Here is a 22260-nt window from a genome sequence, read left to right as displayed (position 1 = left end):
ATTTATGTGGTGGATTACATTGATTGATTTTCTAATGTTGAACCACCCTTGCATACCTGGTATGAATCCCACTTGGTTGTGGTGTATTATTTATTATTATTTTTTATATGGTGCTGAATTCTATTGGCTAGAATTCTGTTGAGAATTTTTGCATATATTTTCATGAGAGATATTGGTCTGCAAATTTTTTTTTTTTGGTGGTGTCTTTGCCTGGTTTTGGTATCAGGGTTATGCTGGTTTCATGGAATGAATTCAGAAGTATCCCTTATTTTCTATGTTCTGAAATAGTTTGAGTAGCACTGGTGCAAGCTCTTCTCTGAATGTTTGGTAGAATTCTCCAGTGAAGCCATGTGGGCCAGGACTTTTTTCTGCTGGGAATTCTTTTTTTTTTTAATTACTTTTTCAATCTCTTCTCTTGTTATGAGTCTGTTCAGATTTTCTACCTCTGTTTGTGTTAGTTTAGGTAGGTAGTGTGTTTCTAGAAATTTGTTCATTTCCTCTAGGTTTTCAAATTTGTTTAACTCCCACTCTCTTGCTTTAAAATAAGCACTCTGCTTAGAATGCTAGACCCAAGAGGGTCCTGAAGAATCATATCACCCTCATGCTGCTGATGTGGTACAGAGACAGAAAGGGCTTCACCAAAGGTCACAGAGCAGGTCAGGGATACAGCTGAGCTTGTGCTCCTTCTACTATGCTCAGTTCCTTCCTGGGCAAAGCCACACACATGGGCCTGTCTTCTCCTTGCCCTGGGTGCCCAGTGGAGGTTTCCTCCTATCTGTGAACAGTCCCCACCACTACTGCCCAGGTTCCCCTGAACTTCTCCCCAGCCAGGCTCAGGGAGGCACCTGCACTGAGGGAGGGTCTCTTTTCCTCTGCAGGAAAGTTCTGGCACATCTCTGATCTGCACCTTGATCCTGACTACAAGGTATCTGAAGACCCTCTCCGGGTGTGCCCATCAGCTGGCTCCCAGCCCGTATCCAACGCAGGCCCCTGGGGCAACTACCTCTGCGACTCTCCCTGGGCCCTCATCAACTCCTCCATCTACGCCATGAAGCAGATCCTGCCAGAGCCAGACTTCATTCTCTGGACTGGGTGAGAGTGGTCATGTCAGCAGCTACCCTTCGCCAGGCACTTTCTACATGCCATGTGACAGCCATGCCCTTTACCCACATTATCTCATTTAATTTCCCAACCAGCCCTGTGTTCGAGATAAGGAACCTGAAGGTCAAAGGAGTTAAGTCACTTGCCCAAGCCCGGGTCTGGATGATTCTAGCCTGTGCTTACAACCTCCATGTCCCCTGGCCTCAGAACACAGCTCCCACTGAGGCTGGGGACTTGGTTGTGACGTCTGAGCATCTGGTGAACTGTATTTTAATTTTTTTCTCCTTAATTTTTTTCTTTTTTGATGGCATGTGTTTTCAGTATTGGAATGCATGCTTACTAACTGAGTGTGTTTAGATTTTTGGTTGGTAATATGGATTTTGAGAAATATGATCTGGTAATACAAACCACCAATGAAGTGAGTGGCACTATAGCACCACCGATCTGTGGTATAACATATCAATGAGAGCTGTATAAATAATTTATTGAGGGAGCCTTTCCATTAGGTTACATGGGGAACCTCTGGTTTTCCAAGTATAACACAGAAAAACCAAAACAAGCCCATCAGGGTTCCCTAACTAACACACAGGAAAGCCATAATTTATGCTTGCAAGCCTTTTCTCACAGAAATAAAGGAAAAAAAGGCAAAAGTTTACAAAACTAACACATCCACAAAGCATCACCTAATAGAATGCTTAACCTTTACAATGACGTAGCTCCAACTCCAGTCTGCAGAGCTACACATTTCAAAAGGGACCCACCTTGACACTAAATGCATGAGAACCAGAATAACACCTTACCTCAGAGGTCCACAAGCATAACAAGTGGCTGGTATACCGTTAACTCGATGGTAATGAAAGAGTTAAGCTGCGGGATGATCATCGTTGGAGCCACTCCTTCTGGCATGTAGGGACTCCCAGCCCTAAGGTTCTAATGCAGGGACAGAAGAAGTTATGAGGGCTGAAAGTGGTCCAGAGGTGGGACCAAGTGTCCTGGTCAGCTTCTGGCCACCGTGGGCTGCCCAATGCTCTGGGGAGTTGCTTTGGTTAGAGCACTGCTGGACACGGGCGGCATAGATACCTAGCCACAGAGATGCAGTTTCTGCCCTTCATCCAAGGATGCTGCTATAAATCCTTCAACTTCCCTCAGAGCCTGCCTTCTTCATCACTCAAGGTTTACCCTTTCGCTCCCTGCCTCCCTCACTTGTCTTATGTCCAGCTTTGGGGTAGACACTGAGAGTACTGAGATGATGAAGATGCAGGCATGCCTTCCAGGGGCTCACAATCTTGTGGGCTGCGCTAACAAACCCACCAATCATTATGTCCCAGGGAGGAGAGAGGGCTGCTGGGTGGGGAGGGAGGGTGTGGGAGCCTTGCAGGGCCCTGACCCAATCTGGCAGGGTTGGCAAAGACTTCCTGCAGGAGGTAGTGAACCAGGGGAGCAGGTGAGGAAGGCTGGAGAGAGCTCTGATTTTATGTTCCCTCTGTTGGCCTCAACGAATGCTTCTACAGGCCAGGCTCAAACCCACTGTACCCCCAGCTATTCCTGAGTGTGATATGCACGTGACTAGGAACGACCCCCAGGGGGATCCTGTGGTCGACAGATGGAGAAACAAGGCTGGACACCTAAGGAATGGACAGTGTCTCAGGAGGGGCCTGGACAGCTCTGGCTTCCCTAGGCTCTGGAATCAACCTGAGGGTGAGATTTAGGCCACGACCCTGGACATTGCTGCTTATTTGCTCCTGTGAGGGGTCATACTGGGGGTGTCTCTGAATTCTCTGAGAGGGGGGGCTCAAAGAAACGTGTAACATTCTGAAAGATGCAAGCCCCCTGGGAAACATGGCTGCTTTGGGAAATTTATGATCCTTTAACAGATGCATGACTTTTCTGGAAATCTCTGGGACCCTGCAGAAGTATATGGTATTGGATCAGATGACCTCTTAGGATCCTTTATAATTCTTCAATTTCTAAGAAATGTGACTTCTCTGAGGGAGCTGCAATCTTTGGCTGATAACCTGTAGAAACTGGACGTGTTTTCCATCAGACAGAATCAGATCCTCTGCACTAAAAAAAAAAAAAAAAAAAAATTTTTTCCAATGTCTTTGGATTCCTGGCCTATCCCCAAGGAGTTTTAAGGATAAATAGCTCCTCTTGCTGTCCTCATGAAGGTAGCAGAGATGCAATAAGATGTAATGGGTATGAACATGGACTCTGGAGGCAGGCTGACAGGGTTCAAATCCTGGCTCCATCACTTTCTAGCTGTCTACACTCAGGAATTCTTACTTCTCTGTGCCTTGGATTCCTTATCTGTAAAATGGAGATATTAGCAGAACTTAAGTTGTAGGGTTATTATGAGGAACAAATTAGCGGATATGAATATAGCACATAGCAAGTGCCTGGTACATAGTCAGTCAGGGTGAGCTGCTATTAGCCGTATTATTATCTTTCCTGGGCTAGTACTTGGGCAGGGCTGCCTTGCTCTGTATAGTCCCACAGAGACCTCAGGATCTAGATTGGTGGGGCTCCTCTCCCTTCCCAAACCAAACTTTCTACCATCCTCCTCCCTTCACTCCCCAACTTGGCTGAGCATTTCTAAGGTGGATGCAGGAACTTACGTCAGTCAAACAAGGGACAAAAGGGTCCTGGAGCAGGTCCTGGACCTGCCCTAGAACAGACTAGAACCCCATACTCTGAAGCCAGCTCCAAACTCCTTAGAACTCCTGGGGAAAGGGGCAGAATTCAGAGTGGCTTCTCATCCCTGTGCTTCCTGGGGACTTGCAGATGGGACTGGAACTTCTGAGCTTCCATCTCTAAATATTAATAATAGTAGTTACAACTTAGCAGCTACTGTATTTTATACATAATTTCCTCCATCATTGTTTTATTGTACTCAAAAAAATTCTATGAGGAGTTACTATCCTTATTTTACAGATGAACAGAGGCTCAGAGAGGTTAAACAATCAAACCAGGGACCCGTAGCAGGTAAATGGCAGGGCCAGGATTTGAACTCTCTCCTGTCTGATTCCCAGCTCCAGCCTGGCCATTTCCCCTCAGTGGACATCTGAGGCCCTGTCCCACAGGCTTTCTTCTCACTGCAGAGCCTTCTCTTCCTTTTCTCCTGCTCCTCCCCGAGTTGCCTGTACCAAACTGGTCTGCTGGTGTTTTGTAGGGATGACACGCCTCACGTGCCCAATGAGAAGCTGGGAGAGGCGGCTGTGCTGGAAATTGTGGAACGCTTGACCAAGCTCATCAGAGTGGTCTTTCCAGGTAAGACTCTCCCATGGGACTGCCCACAGCATTCCCTGACCCCAGGTAGGGCCTGGCACAGTGGGGGGACACAAGCAGCAAGATCAAGAGTAACGACCTTCATCTATTGGAGACTGCTGACATCCCGTTGTCAGCCAGGTCCTGTGCCAAGCACTTCACAGCCATCATTTCTTACCCTCCAACAACTCTGCAAGGAACGTGTGATCTCATGGGATCTGGGCACACAGAGTCATATTAATGGTGACATTTCACTGCCTTCCACCCTACCTTTTTAACCAGACCCACAGTCCCTTCTCAGAGTGTCTACAGTTATATCCAGGCGTCATCCCTGAATCAGTCTCACATGGGCTTGCACACAGTCCTTGTATGAGTAGGTACCATTATTATTCCTACTCTAGGCTCTGGCCCCGGAGTTGGCATCCTCCACCCTCAAACCATGCCCCTTCTGGGGCAGCTGGGAGATGCTCTTTTCCACCCAAGGTGCTGTTTCTTGGTGCTTCCAAGACCTGCAGAGCTTGGCAGAGCAGGCAGTGCCTGAGAGTGTAAGGCAGCTGCCCCGCAGGACGTGACAGGGAGAATGGGGTCTGCGTTCTCCGCCTGACTGCACTGGAAAATGTTTTTAAACAGGCTCTGACAAACGCAAGGTCCTGGGGTGAATGAGGCTCACAGGCCGCCAGCTGGGGACCTCTGAATGCAGCCCACTTACAACCCCTCTTCAGGTTCTGGTACAGCTATTCCTTCTGAAGGTCCTAGTCATGGGTGCCCAGGACCCAGTTATGGAATAGTAATAATAACAAATAATAACATCAGCAACAGCAATAACTATATGTATTGAGTATTAAGTGGCAGGTAAGACTCTAAGGATTTTATATTCATTGTCATGATAATCCTAGAAAGCGATGCTATTACCATTCCAATTTTACTGCTGAGGACTGTGAGTGAGCCTTGGGGTCAAGTAAACTGCTCAAGGTCGCATGGCAAGGGTGGGGAGGCAAATCTTGGTTTGAGCACTGGGGTTTTCCATCACTCCCACTCCATCTCACATCTATTCTGGAAACAACTTCCTCTTCTCCACCTCCCCTCAATATAAACCAATCTATGCAAAGACGCTTGGATACTTCCTGCCTACCTAACCCAAATCAACCAACCCAGACATGCTTGGGCTTGCTCATCTTCTAGCTTGTTGTTGTTAGGTACTGTCATGGATTGAATTGTGTCCCCCAAAAATGTGTATCAATTTGGCTAGGCCATGATTCCCAGTATTGTGTGATTATCCACCATTTTGTCATCTGATGTGATTTTACTATGTGTTGTAAAATCCTACCTCTATGATGTTAATGAGGTGGGATAGGCGGCAGTTATGTTAATGAAGCAGGACTCAATCTACAAGATTGGATTGTGTCTTTTATATCTTTTGAGATATAAAAGAGAGAAGCAAGCAGAGAGACAGGGGGACCTCATATCACCAAGGAAGCAATGCTGGGAACAGAGCGCGTTCCTTGGACCTGGGGTTCCTACTAGGAGAAGCTTCTAGCCCAGGGGAAGACTGATGATTAAGACCCTCCTCCAGAGCTGATAGAGAGAGAAAGCCTTCCCCTGGAGCTGGTGCCCTGAATCTGGACTTCTAGCCTACTAGACTGCGAGAGAATAAACTTCTGTTTGTTAAAGCCATCCACTTGTGATATTTCTGTTACAGCAGCACTAGATGACTAAGACAGGTATCCTTGAGTTGTTTCCAACTCATAGCAACACTATGCGCAACAGAACGGAACACTGTCCAGTCCTGCACCATCCTCACAATCCTTGTTATGCTTGAGCCCATTGTTGCAGCCACTGTGTCAATCCATCTCGTCGAGGGTCTTCCTCTTTTGCGTTGACCCTCTACTTGACCAAGCATGATGTCCTTCTCCAGGGACTGGTCCCTCCTGATAACATGGCCAAGTATGTGAGATGAAGTCTCGCCATCCTTGCTTCTAAGGAGCATTCTGACTGTACTTCTTCCCAAACAAATCTGTTCATTCTTTTGGAAGTCCATGGTATATTCGGTATTCTTCACCAACACCATAATTCAAATGCATCAATTCTTCTTTAGTCTTCCTTATTCATTGTCCAGCTTTCACGTGCGTATAAGGCGATTGAAAATATCATGGCTTGGGTCAAGAGCACCATGGTCCTCAAGGTGACATCTTTGCTTTTTAACACTTTAAAGAGGTCTTTTGCAGTAGATTTGCCCAATGCGATACATCCTTTGATTTCTTGACTGTTGCTTCCATGGGTGTTGATTGTGGCTCCAAGTAAAATGAAATCCTTGACAACTTCAATATTTTCTCTGTTTATCTTGATGTTACTTATCGGTCCAGTTGTGAGGATTTTCTAGCAGAGATCACTAAAACCCCAAAACCCACTGCTGTCAAGTTGATTCTGACTCATAGTGACTCCATGTGTTACAAAGTAGAACTGCTTCATAGGGTTTTCTTGGCCATAGTCTTTATGGAAACAGATTGCCAGGCCTTTCTTCTGCTGCACCACTGGGTGGTTTCGAACCACCAACCTTAAGGTTAGTAGATGAGGGTAAACCATTTTTGCCACCCAGGGGCCTCCAGAGGTCACTATTGAGGGTCAAACCAAGTCACTCCCCCCAATGCCAACAATAAACCAAAAGAACCAAACCCGTTGCCGTCTAGTTGATTCCAACTCATAGTGACATTATAGAACAGGGTAGAGCTGCCCCATAGGGTTCCCAAGGAGTGGCTGGTGGATTCAACCTTTTGGTTATTTCTTAACCACTGCACCACCAGGGCTCCAATACCAGCAATAGGTATTATCATTCCCAATTTATAGATAAGGAACCTGTGGCTCAAAGCTAGTCAGTACCTAGGGTGGAAACTTATATCCCACTTTGAGTACTGTTTCGACTGTTCCACATGGAGCTTCTGGAATAAAAGTAAAATAACGGATAAGAATATGCTTTATTAGCTATGATTTAGCATGTTGTTAGGTACCGTCACATTGATTCTGACTCCTAGTGACCCCATGTGACAAACTGCCCCCGTAGGGTTTTCAGTGGGAGGAGATCGCCAGGTCTTTCTCCTGTGGAGCCGCTGGGTGGGTTTGAACCACCTACCTTAGCAGCTGAGTGCTTAACCATTACACAACCAGGGCACCTATGATGTAGCATATAATTGTAAATTATAAAATTGTATAGCTTTTGCCATAATTGCACATTTATTGCATTTCCTAATATCCAAGATGCCATCAGCTGTTAAGATGCATCATTATTTTTTGTATCACTAAGAAAAAACTGCTACCAATTAAAAAATGATATAGTGCTTTCCCATAGCCTCAGTGGTAAACACACTCCAGTTTCAGAGATGTTAACATGAGAACAAATTAGAAGAGATGAAATGAGATATTATCTTATTTGAGAATTATAACAACACAGGTCAAGCAGAACATTTTCCATTTTCTAGATAAATAAGCTGAAGCACAGAGAGGTCAGACAACTTATTGGAGAGGAGGAAGAGACTGAAACTCAAGATTTCAGATTCTAAGCCGTGTGCTCTTCCTGCCACGTCCCACCTCTGTTACCCATCAGAGTTGCTCCAAATACTGGTCCCTGACTCTCCAGCAAGGCAGAGTGGTTGGGAATGCAGACATACAAATCTCGGTCCCAATTCTAGCTCTGCCATGTTCTAGCTGGGTAATCTCATTAAGACTCAGTTTCTCCCTGTGTGAAAAAGAAAACTATGGTTGTCCATAAGGTTGTTATGAGGATTGAACAAAGTAATCCATTCACTCATTTAATCAGTCAACAAATATTTATTGAGCATCCACTATGGATGAGACTCTGTTCTAGCGGCAGGAGACATGGCAGTGAACTAGATACCAGGTCATATCCTCATGGAGCTTACGCCTGTGTTAAAATAAAAATCATATTAAACCAATAATAGAAATTGACTGAAGTTGGTTTAACATATGATTTGCAAATCAGGGTAACATTTCACCTTCTCGTTGTTGTTAGGTGCCGTCAAGTCGTTCCGACTCATAGCGACCCTGTGTACAACAGAACGAAACACTGACCAATCCTGCGCCATCCTCACAATAGTTGTTAGGCTCAAGCCCATTGTTGCAGCCACTGTGTCAGTCCATCTCATTGAGGGTCTTCTTTTTCACTGACCCTCCACTTTACCAAGCATAATTTCCGTCTCTGCGGACTGATTCCTCCTGATAACGTGTCCAAAGTATGTGAGACCTAGTCTCGCCATCTTTGCTTCTAAGGAGCATTCTGGTTGACTTCTTCCAAGACAGATTTGTTCCTTCTTTTGGCAGTCCATGGTATATTCAATATTCCTTGCCAACACCACAATTCAAAGGCGTCAATTCTTTGGTCTTCCTTATTCATCCTTTTACATAGGGAGCCATGTCATCACTTCACCTAAACCAAAAAAAAAAAAAAAAAAAAGAAACCCGTTGCCATCGAGTTGATTCCAACTCATAGCGACGCTATACAACAGAGCAGAACTGCCCCATAGAGTTTCCAAGGAGCGCCTGCTGGATTTGAACTGCCAACCTTTTGATTAGCAGCTGTAGCACTTAACCACTATGCCACCAGGGTTTCCTCATTTCACCTAGGGAGTCAAAAATATTTTGAAGATGAGAAATCCTCCAAAGACTCTTATACCCCACCCCATCAACAATGTCATGGAAACGGGGCCAAAACAGTGTTTACGTAATAATAATTAACCTTAAAACACAGCTTCCAGTCAGACCCTGGAGTTCCTGTTTCTCCCAACTGACTGCACATAGATAATTCTCCAAAAGAGCCCGATGCCTAGGGCAAAAGGGTCTCTACTAAACTGCTTAATAGGTTACTGTTTGACTTAAAGGTGACTTTAGGAAACCAGTTTCTTCAAGGTTCAAAAGACACCTAAGAGCAAATGGCCTGGTTAGTTGTCTTAGTTAACTATCTAGTGCTGCTGTAACAGAAATGCTACAAGTGGATGGCTTTAACAAACAGAAGCTTATTCTCTCACAGTCTAGTAGGCTAGAAATCCAAATTCAAGGCGCCAGCTCCAGGGGAAGGGTTTCTCTCTCGGCTCTGGAGGAAGGTCACTGTCATCAGTCTTCCCCTGGACTAGGAGCTTCTCAGCACAGGGTCCCCGGGTCCAAAGGATGCGCTCTTCTCCTGGCACTACTTCTTTGGTGGTATGAGGTTCCCCGTAACTCTGCTCACTTCTCTCTTTTGTATCTCAAGATTGGCTCAAGACACAATCCAATCTTGTAGATTGAGTCCTGCCTCATTAACATAACTGCCGCTAAGCCCATCTCAACATCATACAGATAGGATTTACAACATATAGGAAAATCACATCAGATAACGAAATGGTGGACAATCACACAACACTGGGAATCATCGCCTAGCCAAACTGAGACATGCATTTTTGAGGGACACAGCTCAATCCATGACAGTGGGACATCCCAACTCCATGGACCCCAAAAATCTGGATTCCAGGAGAATTAAAATGGTTTCTCACTTGTAAGGAGCTTCTAACAGTGCCTGGCACACAGAAGCAGTAAAAAAAATGGGAGTGATCCCTTCCCTTCTCATATGCTCTTGTGATTCCAGGGATTTGTGTTTTTTCCTAACGAATGTCAGCACTTACTGTAGAGAGGTAAGGTTCTTTCTGGCAGTCACAGGGATGGCTTCCAGCTTTGCAAACAATTCCTCATGGGGATTCTATAACCTCCTCTTTTGAAAGAACTCGCAGCATTTCCAGATCTTGTAGGCTATACTTAAAGGCAAAGGGGGTTTTTAGAGATATTTCCCAAAACAGGGAATTGGAGGCTCTAGCCTACCTGGACTGGCTTAGGGTCGGTCCCTGAGGTGGGCCAAGTTCATAAAAGGTAAGGTCCTGCTCTGAGTTTAAGAGGAGTTTTTGTTCATTGTGAAATACTTATTGAGCACCATCTACATGCCAGACACAGCGTAAAATAAAAGCAGGCATGAGGCTGCTCTGGAAGAAGAAATAAGTCTGATAGGCTTCCCTCCTCCTCCAGTTCTCATTCATGAGTCACTTCCTCAGGAAGGCCTCCCCCATCCTCCCCAACCCCATTACACATTCCCACAGCAAGCAGCCCTTCCCTTTTTGTGACAGCCCTCACACATCTAATTACTCATTGCCTGTCAGCCCTACTGAACTGTCAGGCCTCTGGGACTGGGACTGGGTGCCTGGTTCCCAGCTCTATGCCTTGGCACATAGTAGGTGTTCAATAAGTATTTGTTGAATGCCTGAGTGAGTGAAACTCCTAAGACCTCCTACAGGTGAACCAGACCCCTTCTCTAAAAGTAAGATGAATCTGCAATTGACAAGAACAAGGAACACTAAATTACTAAGTGGCTGATAATGGATCTGAAGATTATTAGACCTTCTAGTTCCCCTCCCACTACACATTTGTTAGTTTGTTGTACTGTGGTGGCTTGCATGTTGCTATGATGCTGGAAGCTTTGCCACCAGTATTTCAATCATGGTAGACAGCTTTTGGCAGAGCTTCCAGACTAAGACAGGCTAGGAAGAAAGGCCTGGCGATCTACTTCTGAAAATCAGCCAATGAAAACCCTATGGATCACCACAGAATATTGTCCAATATAGTGCTTGAAGATGAGCCTCCTAGGATGGAAGGCATTCAAAATGCACAGTGGCCACAACAATGGACTTGAGCATACCAACGATTATGAAGATGTTACAAGACCAGTCAATGTTTTGTTCTGTTGTACACGGGGCTGCCATGCATTGGAGCCAACTCAACAGCAACTAACAGCAACAAAAATTTCCCGCTTCTCATCATCTGAGGGCTCCTTTTTGACCAGGGAACTTCCTGTCAGAAATGGGGTTAGGGACGGGGATCAGGGAACTCACTGCTCTTCCTTCTGCAATCTGAGCAGTTTAGCCAGATTCTATCAAATGTGGTTTTCCACTTATCTCTGATGGCAGGCAGCCAACTGAAAATTACTAACTCCACCAAATGCTTAATCATGTATTTTTATATCTCTCCTTTCCCTCCCAGATACTAAAGTCTATGCTGCTTTGGGAAATCATGACTTTCACCCCAAAAACCAGTTGCCAGCAGGGAGCAACAGTATCTACAATCAGGTAGCAGAACTGTGGAGACCCTGGCTCAGTAATGAATCCATCACTCTCTTCAAAGAAGGTACTAACATCATGTGCTACTATAAGGAGCATTTAGCATATGCCACGCTCTGATCTAATTTTTTCTTGACAATAACCCCATGAAATAAATACTGATTTTATCCCCATTTTATAGATAAGGGGACTGAAGCTTGAAGATAAAAGTCACTTGACAAAGGTCACATAGCTTAGAAGAGGCAGACTTGGGAGCAGAATCCTGGGCTGACTCCAAAGCCCATGCTTTTTTTTTTTTTCAATTGTGCATTAGGTGAAAGTTTACAGAGCAAATTAGATTCCCACTCGATAGTTTGTACATAAAGTGTTTCATGACATTGTTTGCATTCCCTGCAATGTGTCAGAACTCCCCCCATATCCATCCTGGGTTCCTCGTTTCCTTTCATCCTGATTTTCTACCTCTTCCTGCCTTCTCATCTTTGTTTTTGGGCTAATATTGCCCTTCTGATCTCATATAATTGATTGCTCTAAGAAGCACATTCCTCTCGGGTGTTAACTGTTTATTTTATGGGCTTGTCTATTGTTTGGCTGGAAGCTGGTCTCTGGGAATGGTTTCAATTCCAGGTCAGAAAGGTGTCTTCGGGCCATAGTCTCCGGGATTCCTCCAACTTCTGTCAGACCAGCAAGTCTGGTCTCCTTTGTGAACTTGAATTTTTTTTTTAAATTTTTTAAAATTGTACTTTAGATGAAGGTTTACAGAGCAAACAAGTTTCTGATTAAACAATTAATACACATATTGTTTTGTGACACTGGTTGCCAACCCCACGACCTGTCAACACTCTCCCCTTCTCGACCTTGGGTTCCCCATTATCAGCTTTCCTGTCCCCTCCTGCCTTGTCCTTGCCCCTGGGTTGGTGTGCCCATTTAGTCTTGTTTTGTTTTATGGACCTGTCTAATCTTTGGCTGAAGGGTGAACCTCAGGAGTGACTTCATTACTGAGCTATAAAAGTGTCCAGGGGCCATACTCTCAGGGTTTCTCCAGTCTCTGTCAGGCCAGTAAGTCTGGTCTTTTTTTGTGAGTTAGAACTTTGTTCTACATTTTTCTCCAGCTTTTGTCTGGGACCCTCTATCGTGATCCATATCAGAGCAGTCAGTGGTGGTAGCCAGGCGACATCCAGCTGTGCTGGACTCCGTCTAGTAGAAGCTGTGGTAGTTGTGGTCCATGAGTCCTTTGGACTAATCTTTCCCTCGTGTCTTTGGTTTTCTTCTTTCTCCCTTGCTCCAGACAGGGTGAGACTAGTGGAGTATCTTAGATGGCTGCTTTTTGTTCTATATTTTTCTCCTGCTCTGCCCGGGACCCTCTGTTGTGATCCCAGTTAAGAGTGGTCAGTAGTAGTAGCTGGGCACCATCTAGTTCTTTTGGTCTGAGGGTCGTGTAGGCTGTGGTTCATGTAGTCCCTTAGTCCTCTGGACTAATTGCTTCCTTGAGTCTTTGTTTTTTTTTCCTGTCCTTTGCTTTGGACTGGAACAGACCAATAGTTGTATCTTAGATGGCCTCCCACAAGCTTTCAAGACCCCAGACGCTACTCACCAAAGTAGGATGCATAACATTGTCTTTATGAACTATATTGTGCCAGCTGACGTAGATGTCCCGAGTCTATGGTTCTTTGCCTTCAAGCCTAGGAACTTCATTCCATGAGGTGTTTAGTTAGTCTCAGAGGTTTCCCTGACTGTGCCCCTTTTATGCTCTATTGTCTATATTAAGATATGAGAAACATCTACAGTCATGTATGTAGGAATATCCACCACCAAACCTGTATCTGCCAGTGGGTATGCTCTCCTACACTCTCCCACACCTCTTGGCATATCTACCTACCTATGTATCCATTGTAAATTATTGTTTGTTAATACTATCGTTGCAGGATTGTCTATGTTATAGTAGTTACCGTAGTTGCCATTTATTCCTGTGTTCCTCTCAGTGTCCTCTCTTGTCTTGGTCATGTGGTGCGGACTTCTCCCCATATTGTGTATTGCCTTTCCTGTCACCAATAACAATATGTGTCATCTATCTATTTGGTAATTTTCCCTCCTTCTCCCTCCCATCCCTGGTAACCATTAAAGAATGTTTTTCTTTTCTTTTTTTTCTATGTGTAAACCTTCTGTTGTTACTTTATAATAGTGGTCTCATACAGTATTTGTCCTTTTGTAATTGACTTATTTCACTCAGCATAATGTCCTCCAAATTCATCCATGCTGTGAGATGTTTTGTGGATTCATCATTATTTTTTATCACTGCATAGTATTCCACTGTGTGTATATACTAGTTTTTTAATCTGTTCATCTGTTGATGGGCATTTAGGTTGTTTCCACCTTTTTGCTATTGTGAATAATGCTGCAATGAACATGGGTGTGTGTATTCATGCCACGGTTCAGGGTATATACCTAGGAGTGGGAATGCTGGATCATATGGTATTTCTATTTCTAGCTTTTTGAGGAAGCACCATACCATTTTCCATAGTGGTTGTACCATTTTACATTCCCACCAGCAGTGTATAAGAGTTCCAATCTCCCTACAACCTTGCCAACATTTGTTATTTTCTGTTTGTTTTTTTTTTAATTGCTAGTAATGTTGGGGTGAGGTGGTAACTCACCGTAGTTTGGATTTGCATCTCTCCAACTGCTAATGACCGTAAGCATTTCTTCATGTTTGTTAGCAGCCTGAATGTCTTCTTTGGTGAAGTATCTGTTCATATCCTTTGCCTGTTTTTTAATCAGATTACTTTTTGTTGTTGTTGAGATGTTGAAGTTTCTTTAAATTTTAGAGATTAGACCCTTGTTGGATATGTAACAGCCAAAATTTTTTTCCCAATCTGTAGGTTCTCTTTTGACTCGTCTTTTTATCTAGCATAATTGTTTAATTTTTAGGAGGTCCCATTTATCCAGTTCATCTTCTGTTGTGTGTGCATTTTTAGTTATGTTTGATATTCTATTTATGCCATACGTTAGGGCCCCTACTGTTGTCCCTGGAGCTCTGGTGGCGCAGTGGTTAAAAGCTCAGGCTGCTAACTGAAAGGTTGGCAGTTCGAATCCACCAGCCGTTCCTTGGAAACCCTATGGGGCAGTTCTACTCTGTCCTATAGGGTTGCTGCAGGGCGTTGTCCCTATTTTTTCCTCCATGATCTTTATAGTTTTAGGTTTTATATTTAGGTCTTTGATCCATTTTGAGTTAGTTTTTGTGTATGGTGTGAGGTATGGGTCCTGTTTCATTTTTCTACAGATAGATATCCAGTTCTGCCAGCACCATTTGTTGAAGAAACTGTCTCTTCCCTATTTAATGGGCTTTGGTCCTTTATCGAAGATCAGCTGTCCATAAGTGGATGGATTTACATCTGGGTTCTCAGTTCTATTCCATTGGTCTGTGTGTCTGTCATTATACCAGTACCAGGCTGTTTTGACTACCATGGCTGTATAGTAGGTTCTGAGATCAGGTAGTGTGAGGCCTCCTACGTTGTTCTTCTTTAATAATGTTTTACTTATTCAGGACCTCTTTCCCTTCCATATAGTGATTAGTTCTTCCATCTTGTTGAAGAATGCTGTTGGGATTTGGATCGGGATTGCATTATATCTATATATCACTTTGGGTAGTACTGACATTTTCACAATGTTAAGTATTCCTATCCAAGAGCATAGTATATTTTTCCGTTTTTGTAGGTCTCTTTTGGTTTAAAGCCCATGCTCTTAAACATACAGCACTAATGATGATTGTAACAACCAATACTTATTGAGCACTTAACTGTTTGCCAGGCACTACCTTCAGCATGTTATTAGACTCCTCACATCAACTCTAGGAAGGAGCAGTAACCATCAGTTCAGAGCAGGGTTTCCCAAACTTGGCACTATTGACATTTTAGATTTGATCATTCTTTGTTGTGGTGGCTGTCCTCTGTGCATTGTAGGACGTTTAACAGCATCCCTAGATATCAGTAACATCCCCCAGATGTGACAACCAAAAATGTCTCTGGACATTGCCAAATGTTTCTTCGGGGGAGCAAAATCACCGGGTTGAGAACCACTGATTCCAAAGACACAGCCTGACCCCACTCTCTTCCTTCCTTCCATCTCTTGCTGCTGGGGCTCCCCATTGGTCATTGCCAACCAGAAGCCCACGGGCAGGAAGCCCACTGATTTAGTTCACACAGATCAGCCTCCTGGGGCAGAGAGCTGGATGAAGAAGGTGGTTGACAGTGGATCTAGAGGGGCAAACACACTTATTATACAGATGAGGAAACTGAGGCACAGAAAGGTTAAGTAACTTTCCCAAGTTGCACAGCTAATAAGTGACAGACTCAGGATCTGAACCTAGGAAGCCTGATTCCAGAGTCTTGGCTATTACTCACTTGGCTACGTTGATCCCATGATGTCCCTCCTATGGGAAAGATGGTGGTTCTCCCCCATCTCTCCTCTTGCCAGGGAAGCAGAAGGTGGGAGAGTGTGGTAGAGGGGGGCAGAGGTATGCCTGGCCAGAGGCAGGGGACTCCTTCAGGCTTCTCCTTGGCTGTGACACCCTAGGTGCCTTCTATTCTGAGAAGTTGCCAGGTCCGAGCAGGGCTGGGCGAATTGTGGTCCTCAACACCAATTTGTACTATAGCAACAACGAGCAGACAGCTGGCATGGCTGACCCTGGCAAGCAGTTCCAGTGGCTAGAAGACGTGCTGACCAATGCTTCCTGGGCCGGGGAAATGGTAAGGGCCCCCGTCTCCTCCTCCTTCTTGTTTGAGGTCACTTCCTGAACAAGTCTCCTGCCTCGGCACAAACTCACCCATCCACCCTGAGATGCCCACATCATAGAAGGTCCTTGATCGGCTGGGCACCAGGAGGGTGCTTCTTCCATCCTCACAACAGTCCTGTGAGGCTGGGATTCTGAGGCCCATTACAGATGAGGACCCTGAGGCTCACAGGAGTGGTGACAGTTCCGAGGTCACACAATAAGCAGTGAAGCCGAGACCGGAACCTTGGTCTCCAGACATCAAGTCAGTGCTCTTTCTACTGCTGCCACACACTGTAGCTGCAGCCCACACTTGTGTACTGGTCCTCAAGGGATGCAGAGTAGGTGACAGCCCAGCTCTCCAGGTGTGTCCTGGAGGACAGGCCCTGTGTCTCATGTGCTAGAACCCCGACACTGACCAGCACGTCACAGCAGGATCTCATGGTTGGTGCTTTTGAGCACTCACTGCATCAGGCACGTTACTAAGTGCCTTATATGGATCATCTCATTTAATTCTCAGAACTCCACGAGGCAGGTGCTATTATCGCCATCTTCCAGATGAGGGAAGTGAGGCTCAGAGAGGCGAAATGACTTGCCCAAGGTCACACAGCTGGTGTCTAAGCTGCAGTCTGACTGCAAAGCTCATGCTCTTAACCCCCCTTGCTCTACCTCCTGCAATGGTAGCCAAGTGCCCAGGTACTGGTAGCTGAGTGACTTGAGGGATACAATACAAGAGCACACATGACCCATACTCATACTGCACAACCATGCAAGAATGGTTTAGTCACAGTGCCTGAGCTCCAAGAGGAGAAGACTAGCTTCTGAAGGATCAGTGAGGCCTCATGGAGGAGATGCCCTTTGAGCTAGGCTTTGAAGTATGGGTGGTTGTTGGTGCCGTCAAGTCGATCCCGCTCATAGCGACCTTATAGGACAGAGCAGAACTGCCCCATGGGGTTTCCAAGGCTGTAATCTTTATGGAGGCAGCTGCCCCATCTTCCTTCTGCGGAGTGGCTGGTGAGTATGAACTGCTGATCTTTCACCACCAGTGATCCTTGAAGTATGGGTAGGATTTACAAAAGAAAAATGAGAAGGGTACTCCAGGTGGCAGGCATAGCATAGGAAAAGGCACAGAGGCGGGAAAACAGGTGGTACATTCACTGCTGGGCACAGAGAAAACGCCTGAATCAGCCTGGAAGAGGAAATGGGAAAGAACTTCAGAGATGTATTTGAGCCTGTCTGCCTGTCTTTGGGAGATAGGCAGGTTTTGAGTATGGAAATGAGGGGCTGGGTGGACATTTCTGAGCCCTTCCTGGGCGCCCTCTCTTCATAGGTGTACATTACTGGCCATGTGCCCCCAGGGTTCTTTGAGAAGGCACGGAACAAGGCATGGTTCCGGAAGGACTTCAACGAGCGGTACCTAGAGGTGGTTCGGAAGCACCATCGGGTCATCGCGGGGCAGTTCTTTGGGCATCACCACACTGACAGCTTCCGGATGTTCTATGATGACACAGGTACACAACCTGGAGGGCGGCTGCCAGCCCACCTTCCTCCTTCTCTTTCAGCATCTCTCATTCCCTCTTTCTCACCTGAAAGGTGCCCCCATCAGTGTTATGTTCCTCACACCTGGAGTCACGCCCTGGAAAACTACGTTACCTGGAGTGGTCGATGGGGCCAACAATCCAGGCATTCGGGTAATCGAATATGACCAAGCTACATTGAACCTCCAGGTCAGGAGCGCTGCATCTGTTGGGGATACAGGGGAGGGTAGGCAGGGACATAAACACATAATCACCTCCCCTAACTCTCCTTCCCACCCATCTACCCATTACTGACCACTGAAACTCAGGAAGGTCAAATTATTTCCACTGTTCTACAGCTCACATTCAGAACCCTGAAGCCACCACCAAATCCTGTCACCAAATCAGATCAATTCTTCTTTCCCCAAACTCCCTTTGCCCCTGGATCACTGCTACAGCCTCCTACCTGGTCTCCCTGCCTCCAGACCTGCCCCACTGTAGCCCATCTGCTATGTACCACAGAAGGGATTCATCTTTCTAAAGCACTGCTTTCACACCATTTCTCTCCTGCTCAAAAACTTTCCGTGGCTCCCCAGTGCCCACAATATAAAATTGGATCTCCTTGGCCTGGTACTCAAGGCTTCCTACAGTCTGACCTCAGGCCCATGCCAACCTTTTCCCTACATGGGCTCTAGCTGGGCTCCAGCCAAAGCAGGCCCCTAACTCATCAAGCACTCCTTCACCTCCTAGGATGTGTTTGTGATTGCTGAAATCACAAAGAAGCATTATTCTTTCATTTATTCAACAAATGTATTAAGCATCTGCCGTGTGCTGGGCCCCGCTCTAAGTTCAGAGGATACTTAAGTGAACAAAAACAGACCAAGTCACTGCTCTCCTGGAGCTGACATTCTTACAGGAAGCAACAGACAATAAATCAGTGAAATTAAGTATGCCACAGAGAGAAGTTCTAAGGACAGAAACTAAGCAGGGTGGGGAGACAGGGTGGTGATGGGTGGGGTGAGTGCATGCTGTGTTAGAGAGGTGGGCAGGGTAAATGTCACAAATAGGGTGAAATTTCAGCAGTGTTCTGAGTGATGTGAGGGAGTGAGCCATGTAGGCACCTGGGGAAGGAGAGTGAACAGCGAGTCAAAGGCCCCTTGGTGGGAATGTGCTTGGTGTGTTTAAACAAAACCTGGGTACTTGGCACCATTGCAGTGGGGCTAAGACACACTCTTTTTGTGTTGCCTTTTATCAATTCATTCTGCAAATATTTATGTGCCGGGGGCTTAGTATGACAGAAAATGCACAGGCTGTGGGATAAACAAGAAGAGCAAGGAGGCCAGTGTGGCTGGCGTGGAAGGTGGAGGGGAGAGTGAGAGAAGACAGGGTCAGATCACATAGACCATGATGAAGATTCTGGATTTGGAGGGTTTACGGCAGAAGAATGAAATATTCTGACGTTAATTTTACAAAATCACCATGTCTGCTGTGCAGAGAGCAGGCTGTAGGGCAAAGGCAGAGGCAGGGGGAACAGTTAGGCCCAGGGTAGTAGTGGGAGGGGTAAGAAGTGTCGGATTCTGGGTGTATTATGACGGCAGAGCAGACAGGATTTGCTGGTGGACTGGATATGGGGTGTGAGAGAAAAAGAAGTTATGGAGGACTCCCAAGTTTTTGGCCTGAGCAACTGGAAGGATGAGGTTGCCCTTTGCTGAGATGGGGTGACTGTAGGAGGAGCCAGAATTCTGGGCCTGTTAACTTTGAGATGGCTAAATGGCATCCAAGAGAAAACACCAAGGGAGGAGGCAACTGGATGTCTGAGTTGGAGTTTCAGGGAAGAGAAAGGTTTAGAGATTTGATATTACAGCTGAGAGCATCTAGAGGACATTTAAAGCCAGAGACTGGATGAGATAACGAAGGTCCTTGATTCTGAGGAGGAAATGCAGATAAAGAAGAGGTCTGAGGATTTTTAAGAGTGTGGTCTGTTGCCCACATAGGCACTCACAGGATCTGAGCAAGGGCTGAGGAACCTCCTCACTGCCCCCCACTCCGTAACATGCCCTACATTCTTCTCAGACAGACCCGGATCTTAATCCTGGCTTAACCACATATAAACTTTTTGCTCTCTCTGTGACTCAGTTGCTTCATCTGCAAAATAGGATTGACAGTACCCTCACAGAGTTTTGAAAGGACTAAATGGTTAGAGTACATGGCTGCTAACAGAAAGGATGGCAGTTTGAGTCCACCTGGAGGCGTCTCAAAGAAAGGCCTGGTGATCTTCTGAAAAATCAGCATTGAAAACCTTATGGAACTCAGTTCTACCTAACACACATGGGGTTGCCTTGAGCCAAAATTGACTTCACATCAACTGTTTTTAAATGAAATAACATATGTAAGGTGCCTGGCATGCAGCTGCTGTTCAACACAGCAGCTCCTCTAACCCCATCTCTAGTGACCTGAAGCAGGGCTACAAATTTAACTCAAAAGTGTTGGACAGAGAAACCCTTCCAGATTCTAGTCTTGGAGATGCACCCAAGTCCTAGGGGTTCTTGAGTGTATCCTTACATTCTAAAACTTCTCTGAGCTAGGCAGGTTACTTTGCCCATGGTTAATCCCACTTCTTTTATGTTGCTTTTTATGCATTCATTCTGAAAATATTTATTGAGCATCTTTTATGTGCTGGGAGCTTGGTGTGACAGAAAATACACAGGCTGTGGGGTTCAACAACCTGGGTTCCAATCCTGCCTCTGCCACTTAACAGCTGTAGGATCCTGACCAAGTGAACTAACCTCTTTAGGCCTCAGTTTCCTCATCTGTGAAATGGGGGTAATAAGCACAGTTATCTCATTAGTTCCAATCAGAGAATGTCTGCCAAACATACTTAAAACAAAACAAAACCGGTGCCTTCTAATTGATTCCGACTCACGGAGACCCCAGAGTAGAACTGTTCCATAGGGTTTTCTTGGTTGTAATTTTTATTAAAGTAGATCACCAGGTCTTTCTTCCTTGGAGCTGCTGGGTGGGGTCACACTGCCAACTTTTAGGTAAGTGGTCAAGGGCAAACCGTTTGCGCCACCCAGGGTCCTTCTCAATAAACGCTCAATAACTAATAGTGGTTATTATGGCTATAAAAAAGCTGGGGGCGAATGCAAGGAGCAGGATTGGAGTGGAACCAGGCAGCTGTTTAAGGCAGGTCTGCACCGCCTCCCCTCTCCAGGACATGGTTACCTACTTCGTGAACCTGAGCCAGGCGAATGCGCAGGGAACGCCAAGCTGGCAGCTCGAGTACAGGCTGACTGAGGCCTACGAGGTTCCGGACGCCAGCGCCCGCTGCATGCACTCGGCCCTGGGCCGCATCGCCCGCGACCAAGGCGTGTTGCAGCGTTACTACGTCTACAACTCTGTCAGCTACGACGCCCAGAACTGCGGGAAGGCCTGCCGCACCGAGCACGTGTGCGCGCTACGCGAGGTGGCCTTCGACGCGTACGCCACTTGCCTGCGCGCCTCCGGCGCCATGCCAGTGCCCCAGCTCGCGCTGCTGCTTGCAGCGCTGCTGGGCATGCGCGCCCTGCTCTTGCCCTGACCTTGGCGTCGCACGTTACCCCCTGGGCTGCTCACTTTCCTCCCTGTAAAACCTGGTCAGCATCACCCTTTAGAGACCTGGACTTACCCACCATTTCTCCCGCGTCCCCAGAGAGTGAATTAGACAGCCAGATTCGGAAATGAAGCCCTAAAGACACCCCCCCACAACACATTTCCGTCAAGTTTCAAGTCTTATCTAAAAACTAGTGCGCATCGTGAAGCTTATTTTGTGCGGCTTTCCCTTTAATATATAATGTTTGAAGCAACTCACACAGTTAGTGAACGTTTCTCCCTCCCTTTCCCCAGTGATCAAAGTAAAATCAGTAGCCCGGGAAGATGTACCCTGATGATCCGGAGCCGTTTGTGTAACTCGCAGCCCGAACTCTGGGCACGCTTAGTTTGCAACGTCCACCATTTAGGGATCAGAATGTGTCTTTTTGTTTTGCTTTTTCCAACAACGCAGATGTGAGGGATCACGGGTAGAGCCCGGGTTCTAATCTCCAGGCCCTTCACGCCGTCTTGGGCCTCTGTTGTTAGGTGCCCTCCAGTCCATTCTGACTCATAGCGAGCCCATGACAGAGCAGACCTGCTCCAGAGGGTTTTTTAGGCTATAATCTTTACGGTAATAAATTGCCAGGTCTTTCTCCCGTGGAGCCGCTTGGTGGGTTGGAACCCCTGACCTTTTGGTTGGTAGTCAAGCGCTTAACCGCTGCGCCACCAGTACTCCTTTTCTTGGGCCTTTAGGCGTCTCAAATGTAAAATAAAATGGCTGGGAAGCCTGCTAAGCTAAGGGCTGTGCGCCTTGGACTGTCGGTTTTCGGGCCTCACGACCCTTGGAGTGCACCGAGTTGGGGCTGGGGTGGTTTCTGACAACTGGCAGAGTTACAGC

At 46.2% G+C, this 22260-nt stretch overlaps 1 protein-coding gene across 1 annotated transcript in view; it reads left to right on the top strand.

Moving 5' to 3' along the window:
• The window catches only part of SMPDL3B (sphingomyelin phosphodiesterase acid like 3B), a 26075-nt gene extending 4703 nt beyond the window's left edge, over positions 1-21372 (top strand). Inside the window, exons 2-8 of the mRNA XM_004377243.1 lie at positions 879-1092; positions 4271-4368; positions 11434-11577; positions 16080-16252; positions 17606-17786; positions 17869-18002; positions 21007-21372. Coding sequence (XP_004377300.1) covers positions 879-1092; positions 4271-4368; positions 11434-11577; positions 16080-16252; positions 17606-17786; positions 17869-18002; positions 21007-21372 — 1310 coding nt within the window. The remainder of the gene's footprint in view (positions 1-878; positions 1093-4270; positions 4369-11433; positions 11578-16079; positions 16253-17605; positions 17787-17868; positions 18003-21006) is intronic.
• The last annotated feature ends 888 nt before the right edge of the window (positions 21373-22260 follow it).

Source organism: Trichechus manatus, unplaced genomic scaffold (assembly GCF_000243295.1).
Source record: "Trichechus manatus latirostris isolate Lorelei unplaced genomic scaffold, TriManLat1.0 scaffold00048, whole genome shotgun sequence".
Taxonomy (NCBI): Eukaryota; Metazoa; Chordata; class Mammalia; order Sirenia; family Trichechidae; genus Trichechus; species Trichechus manatus.
Note: the sequence above shows the minus strand (reverse complement) of the source record. Positions and strands in the feature narration are given on the sequence as shown.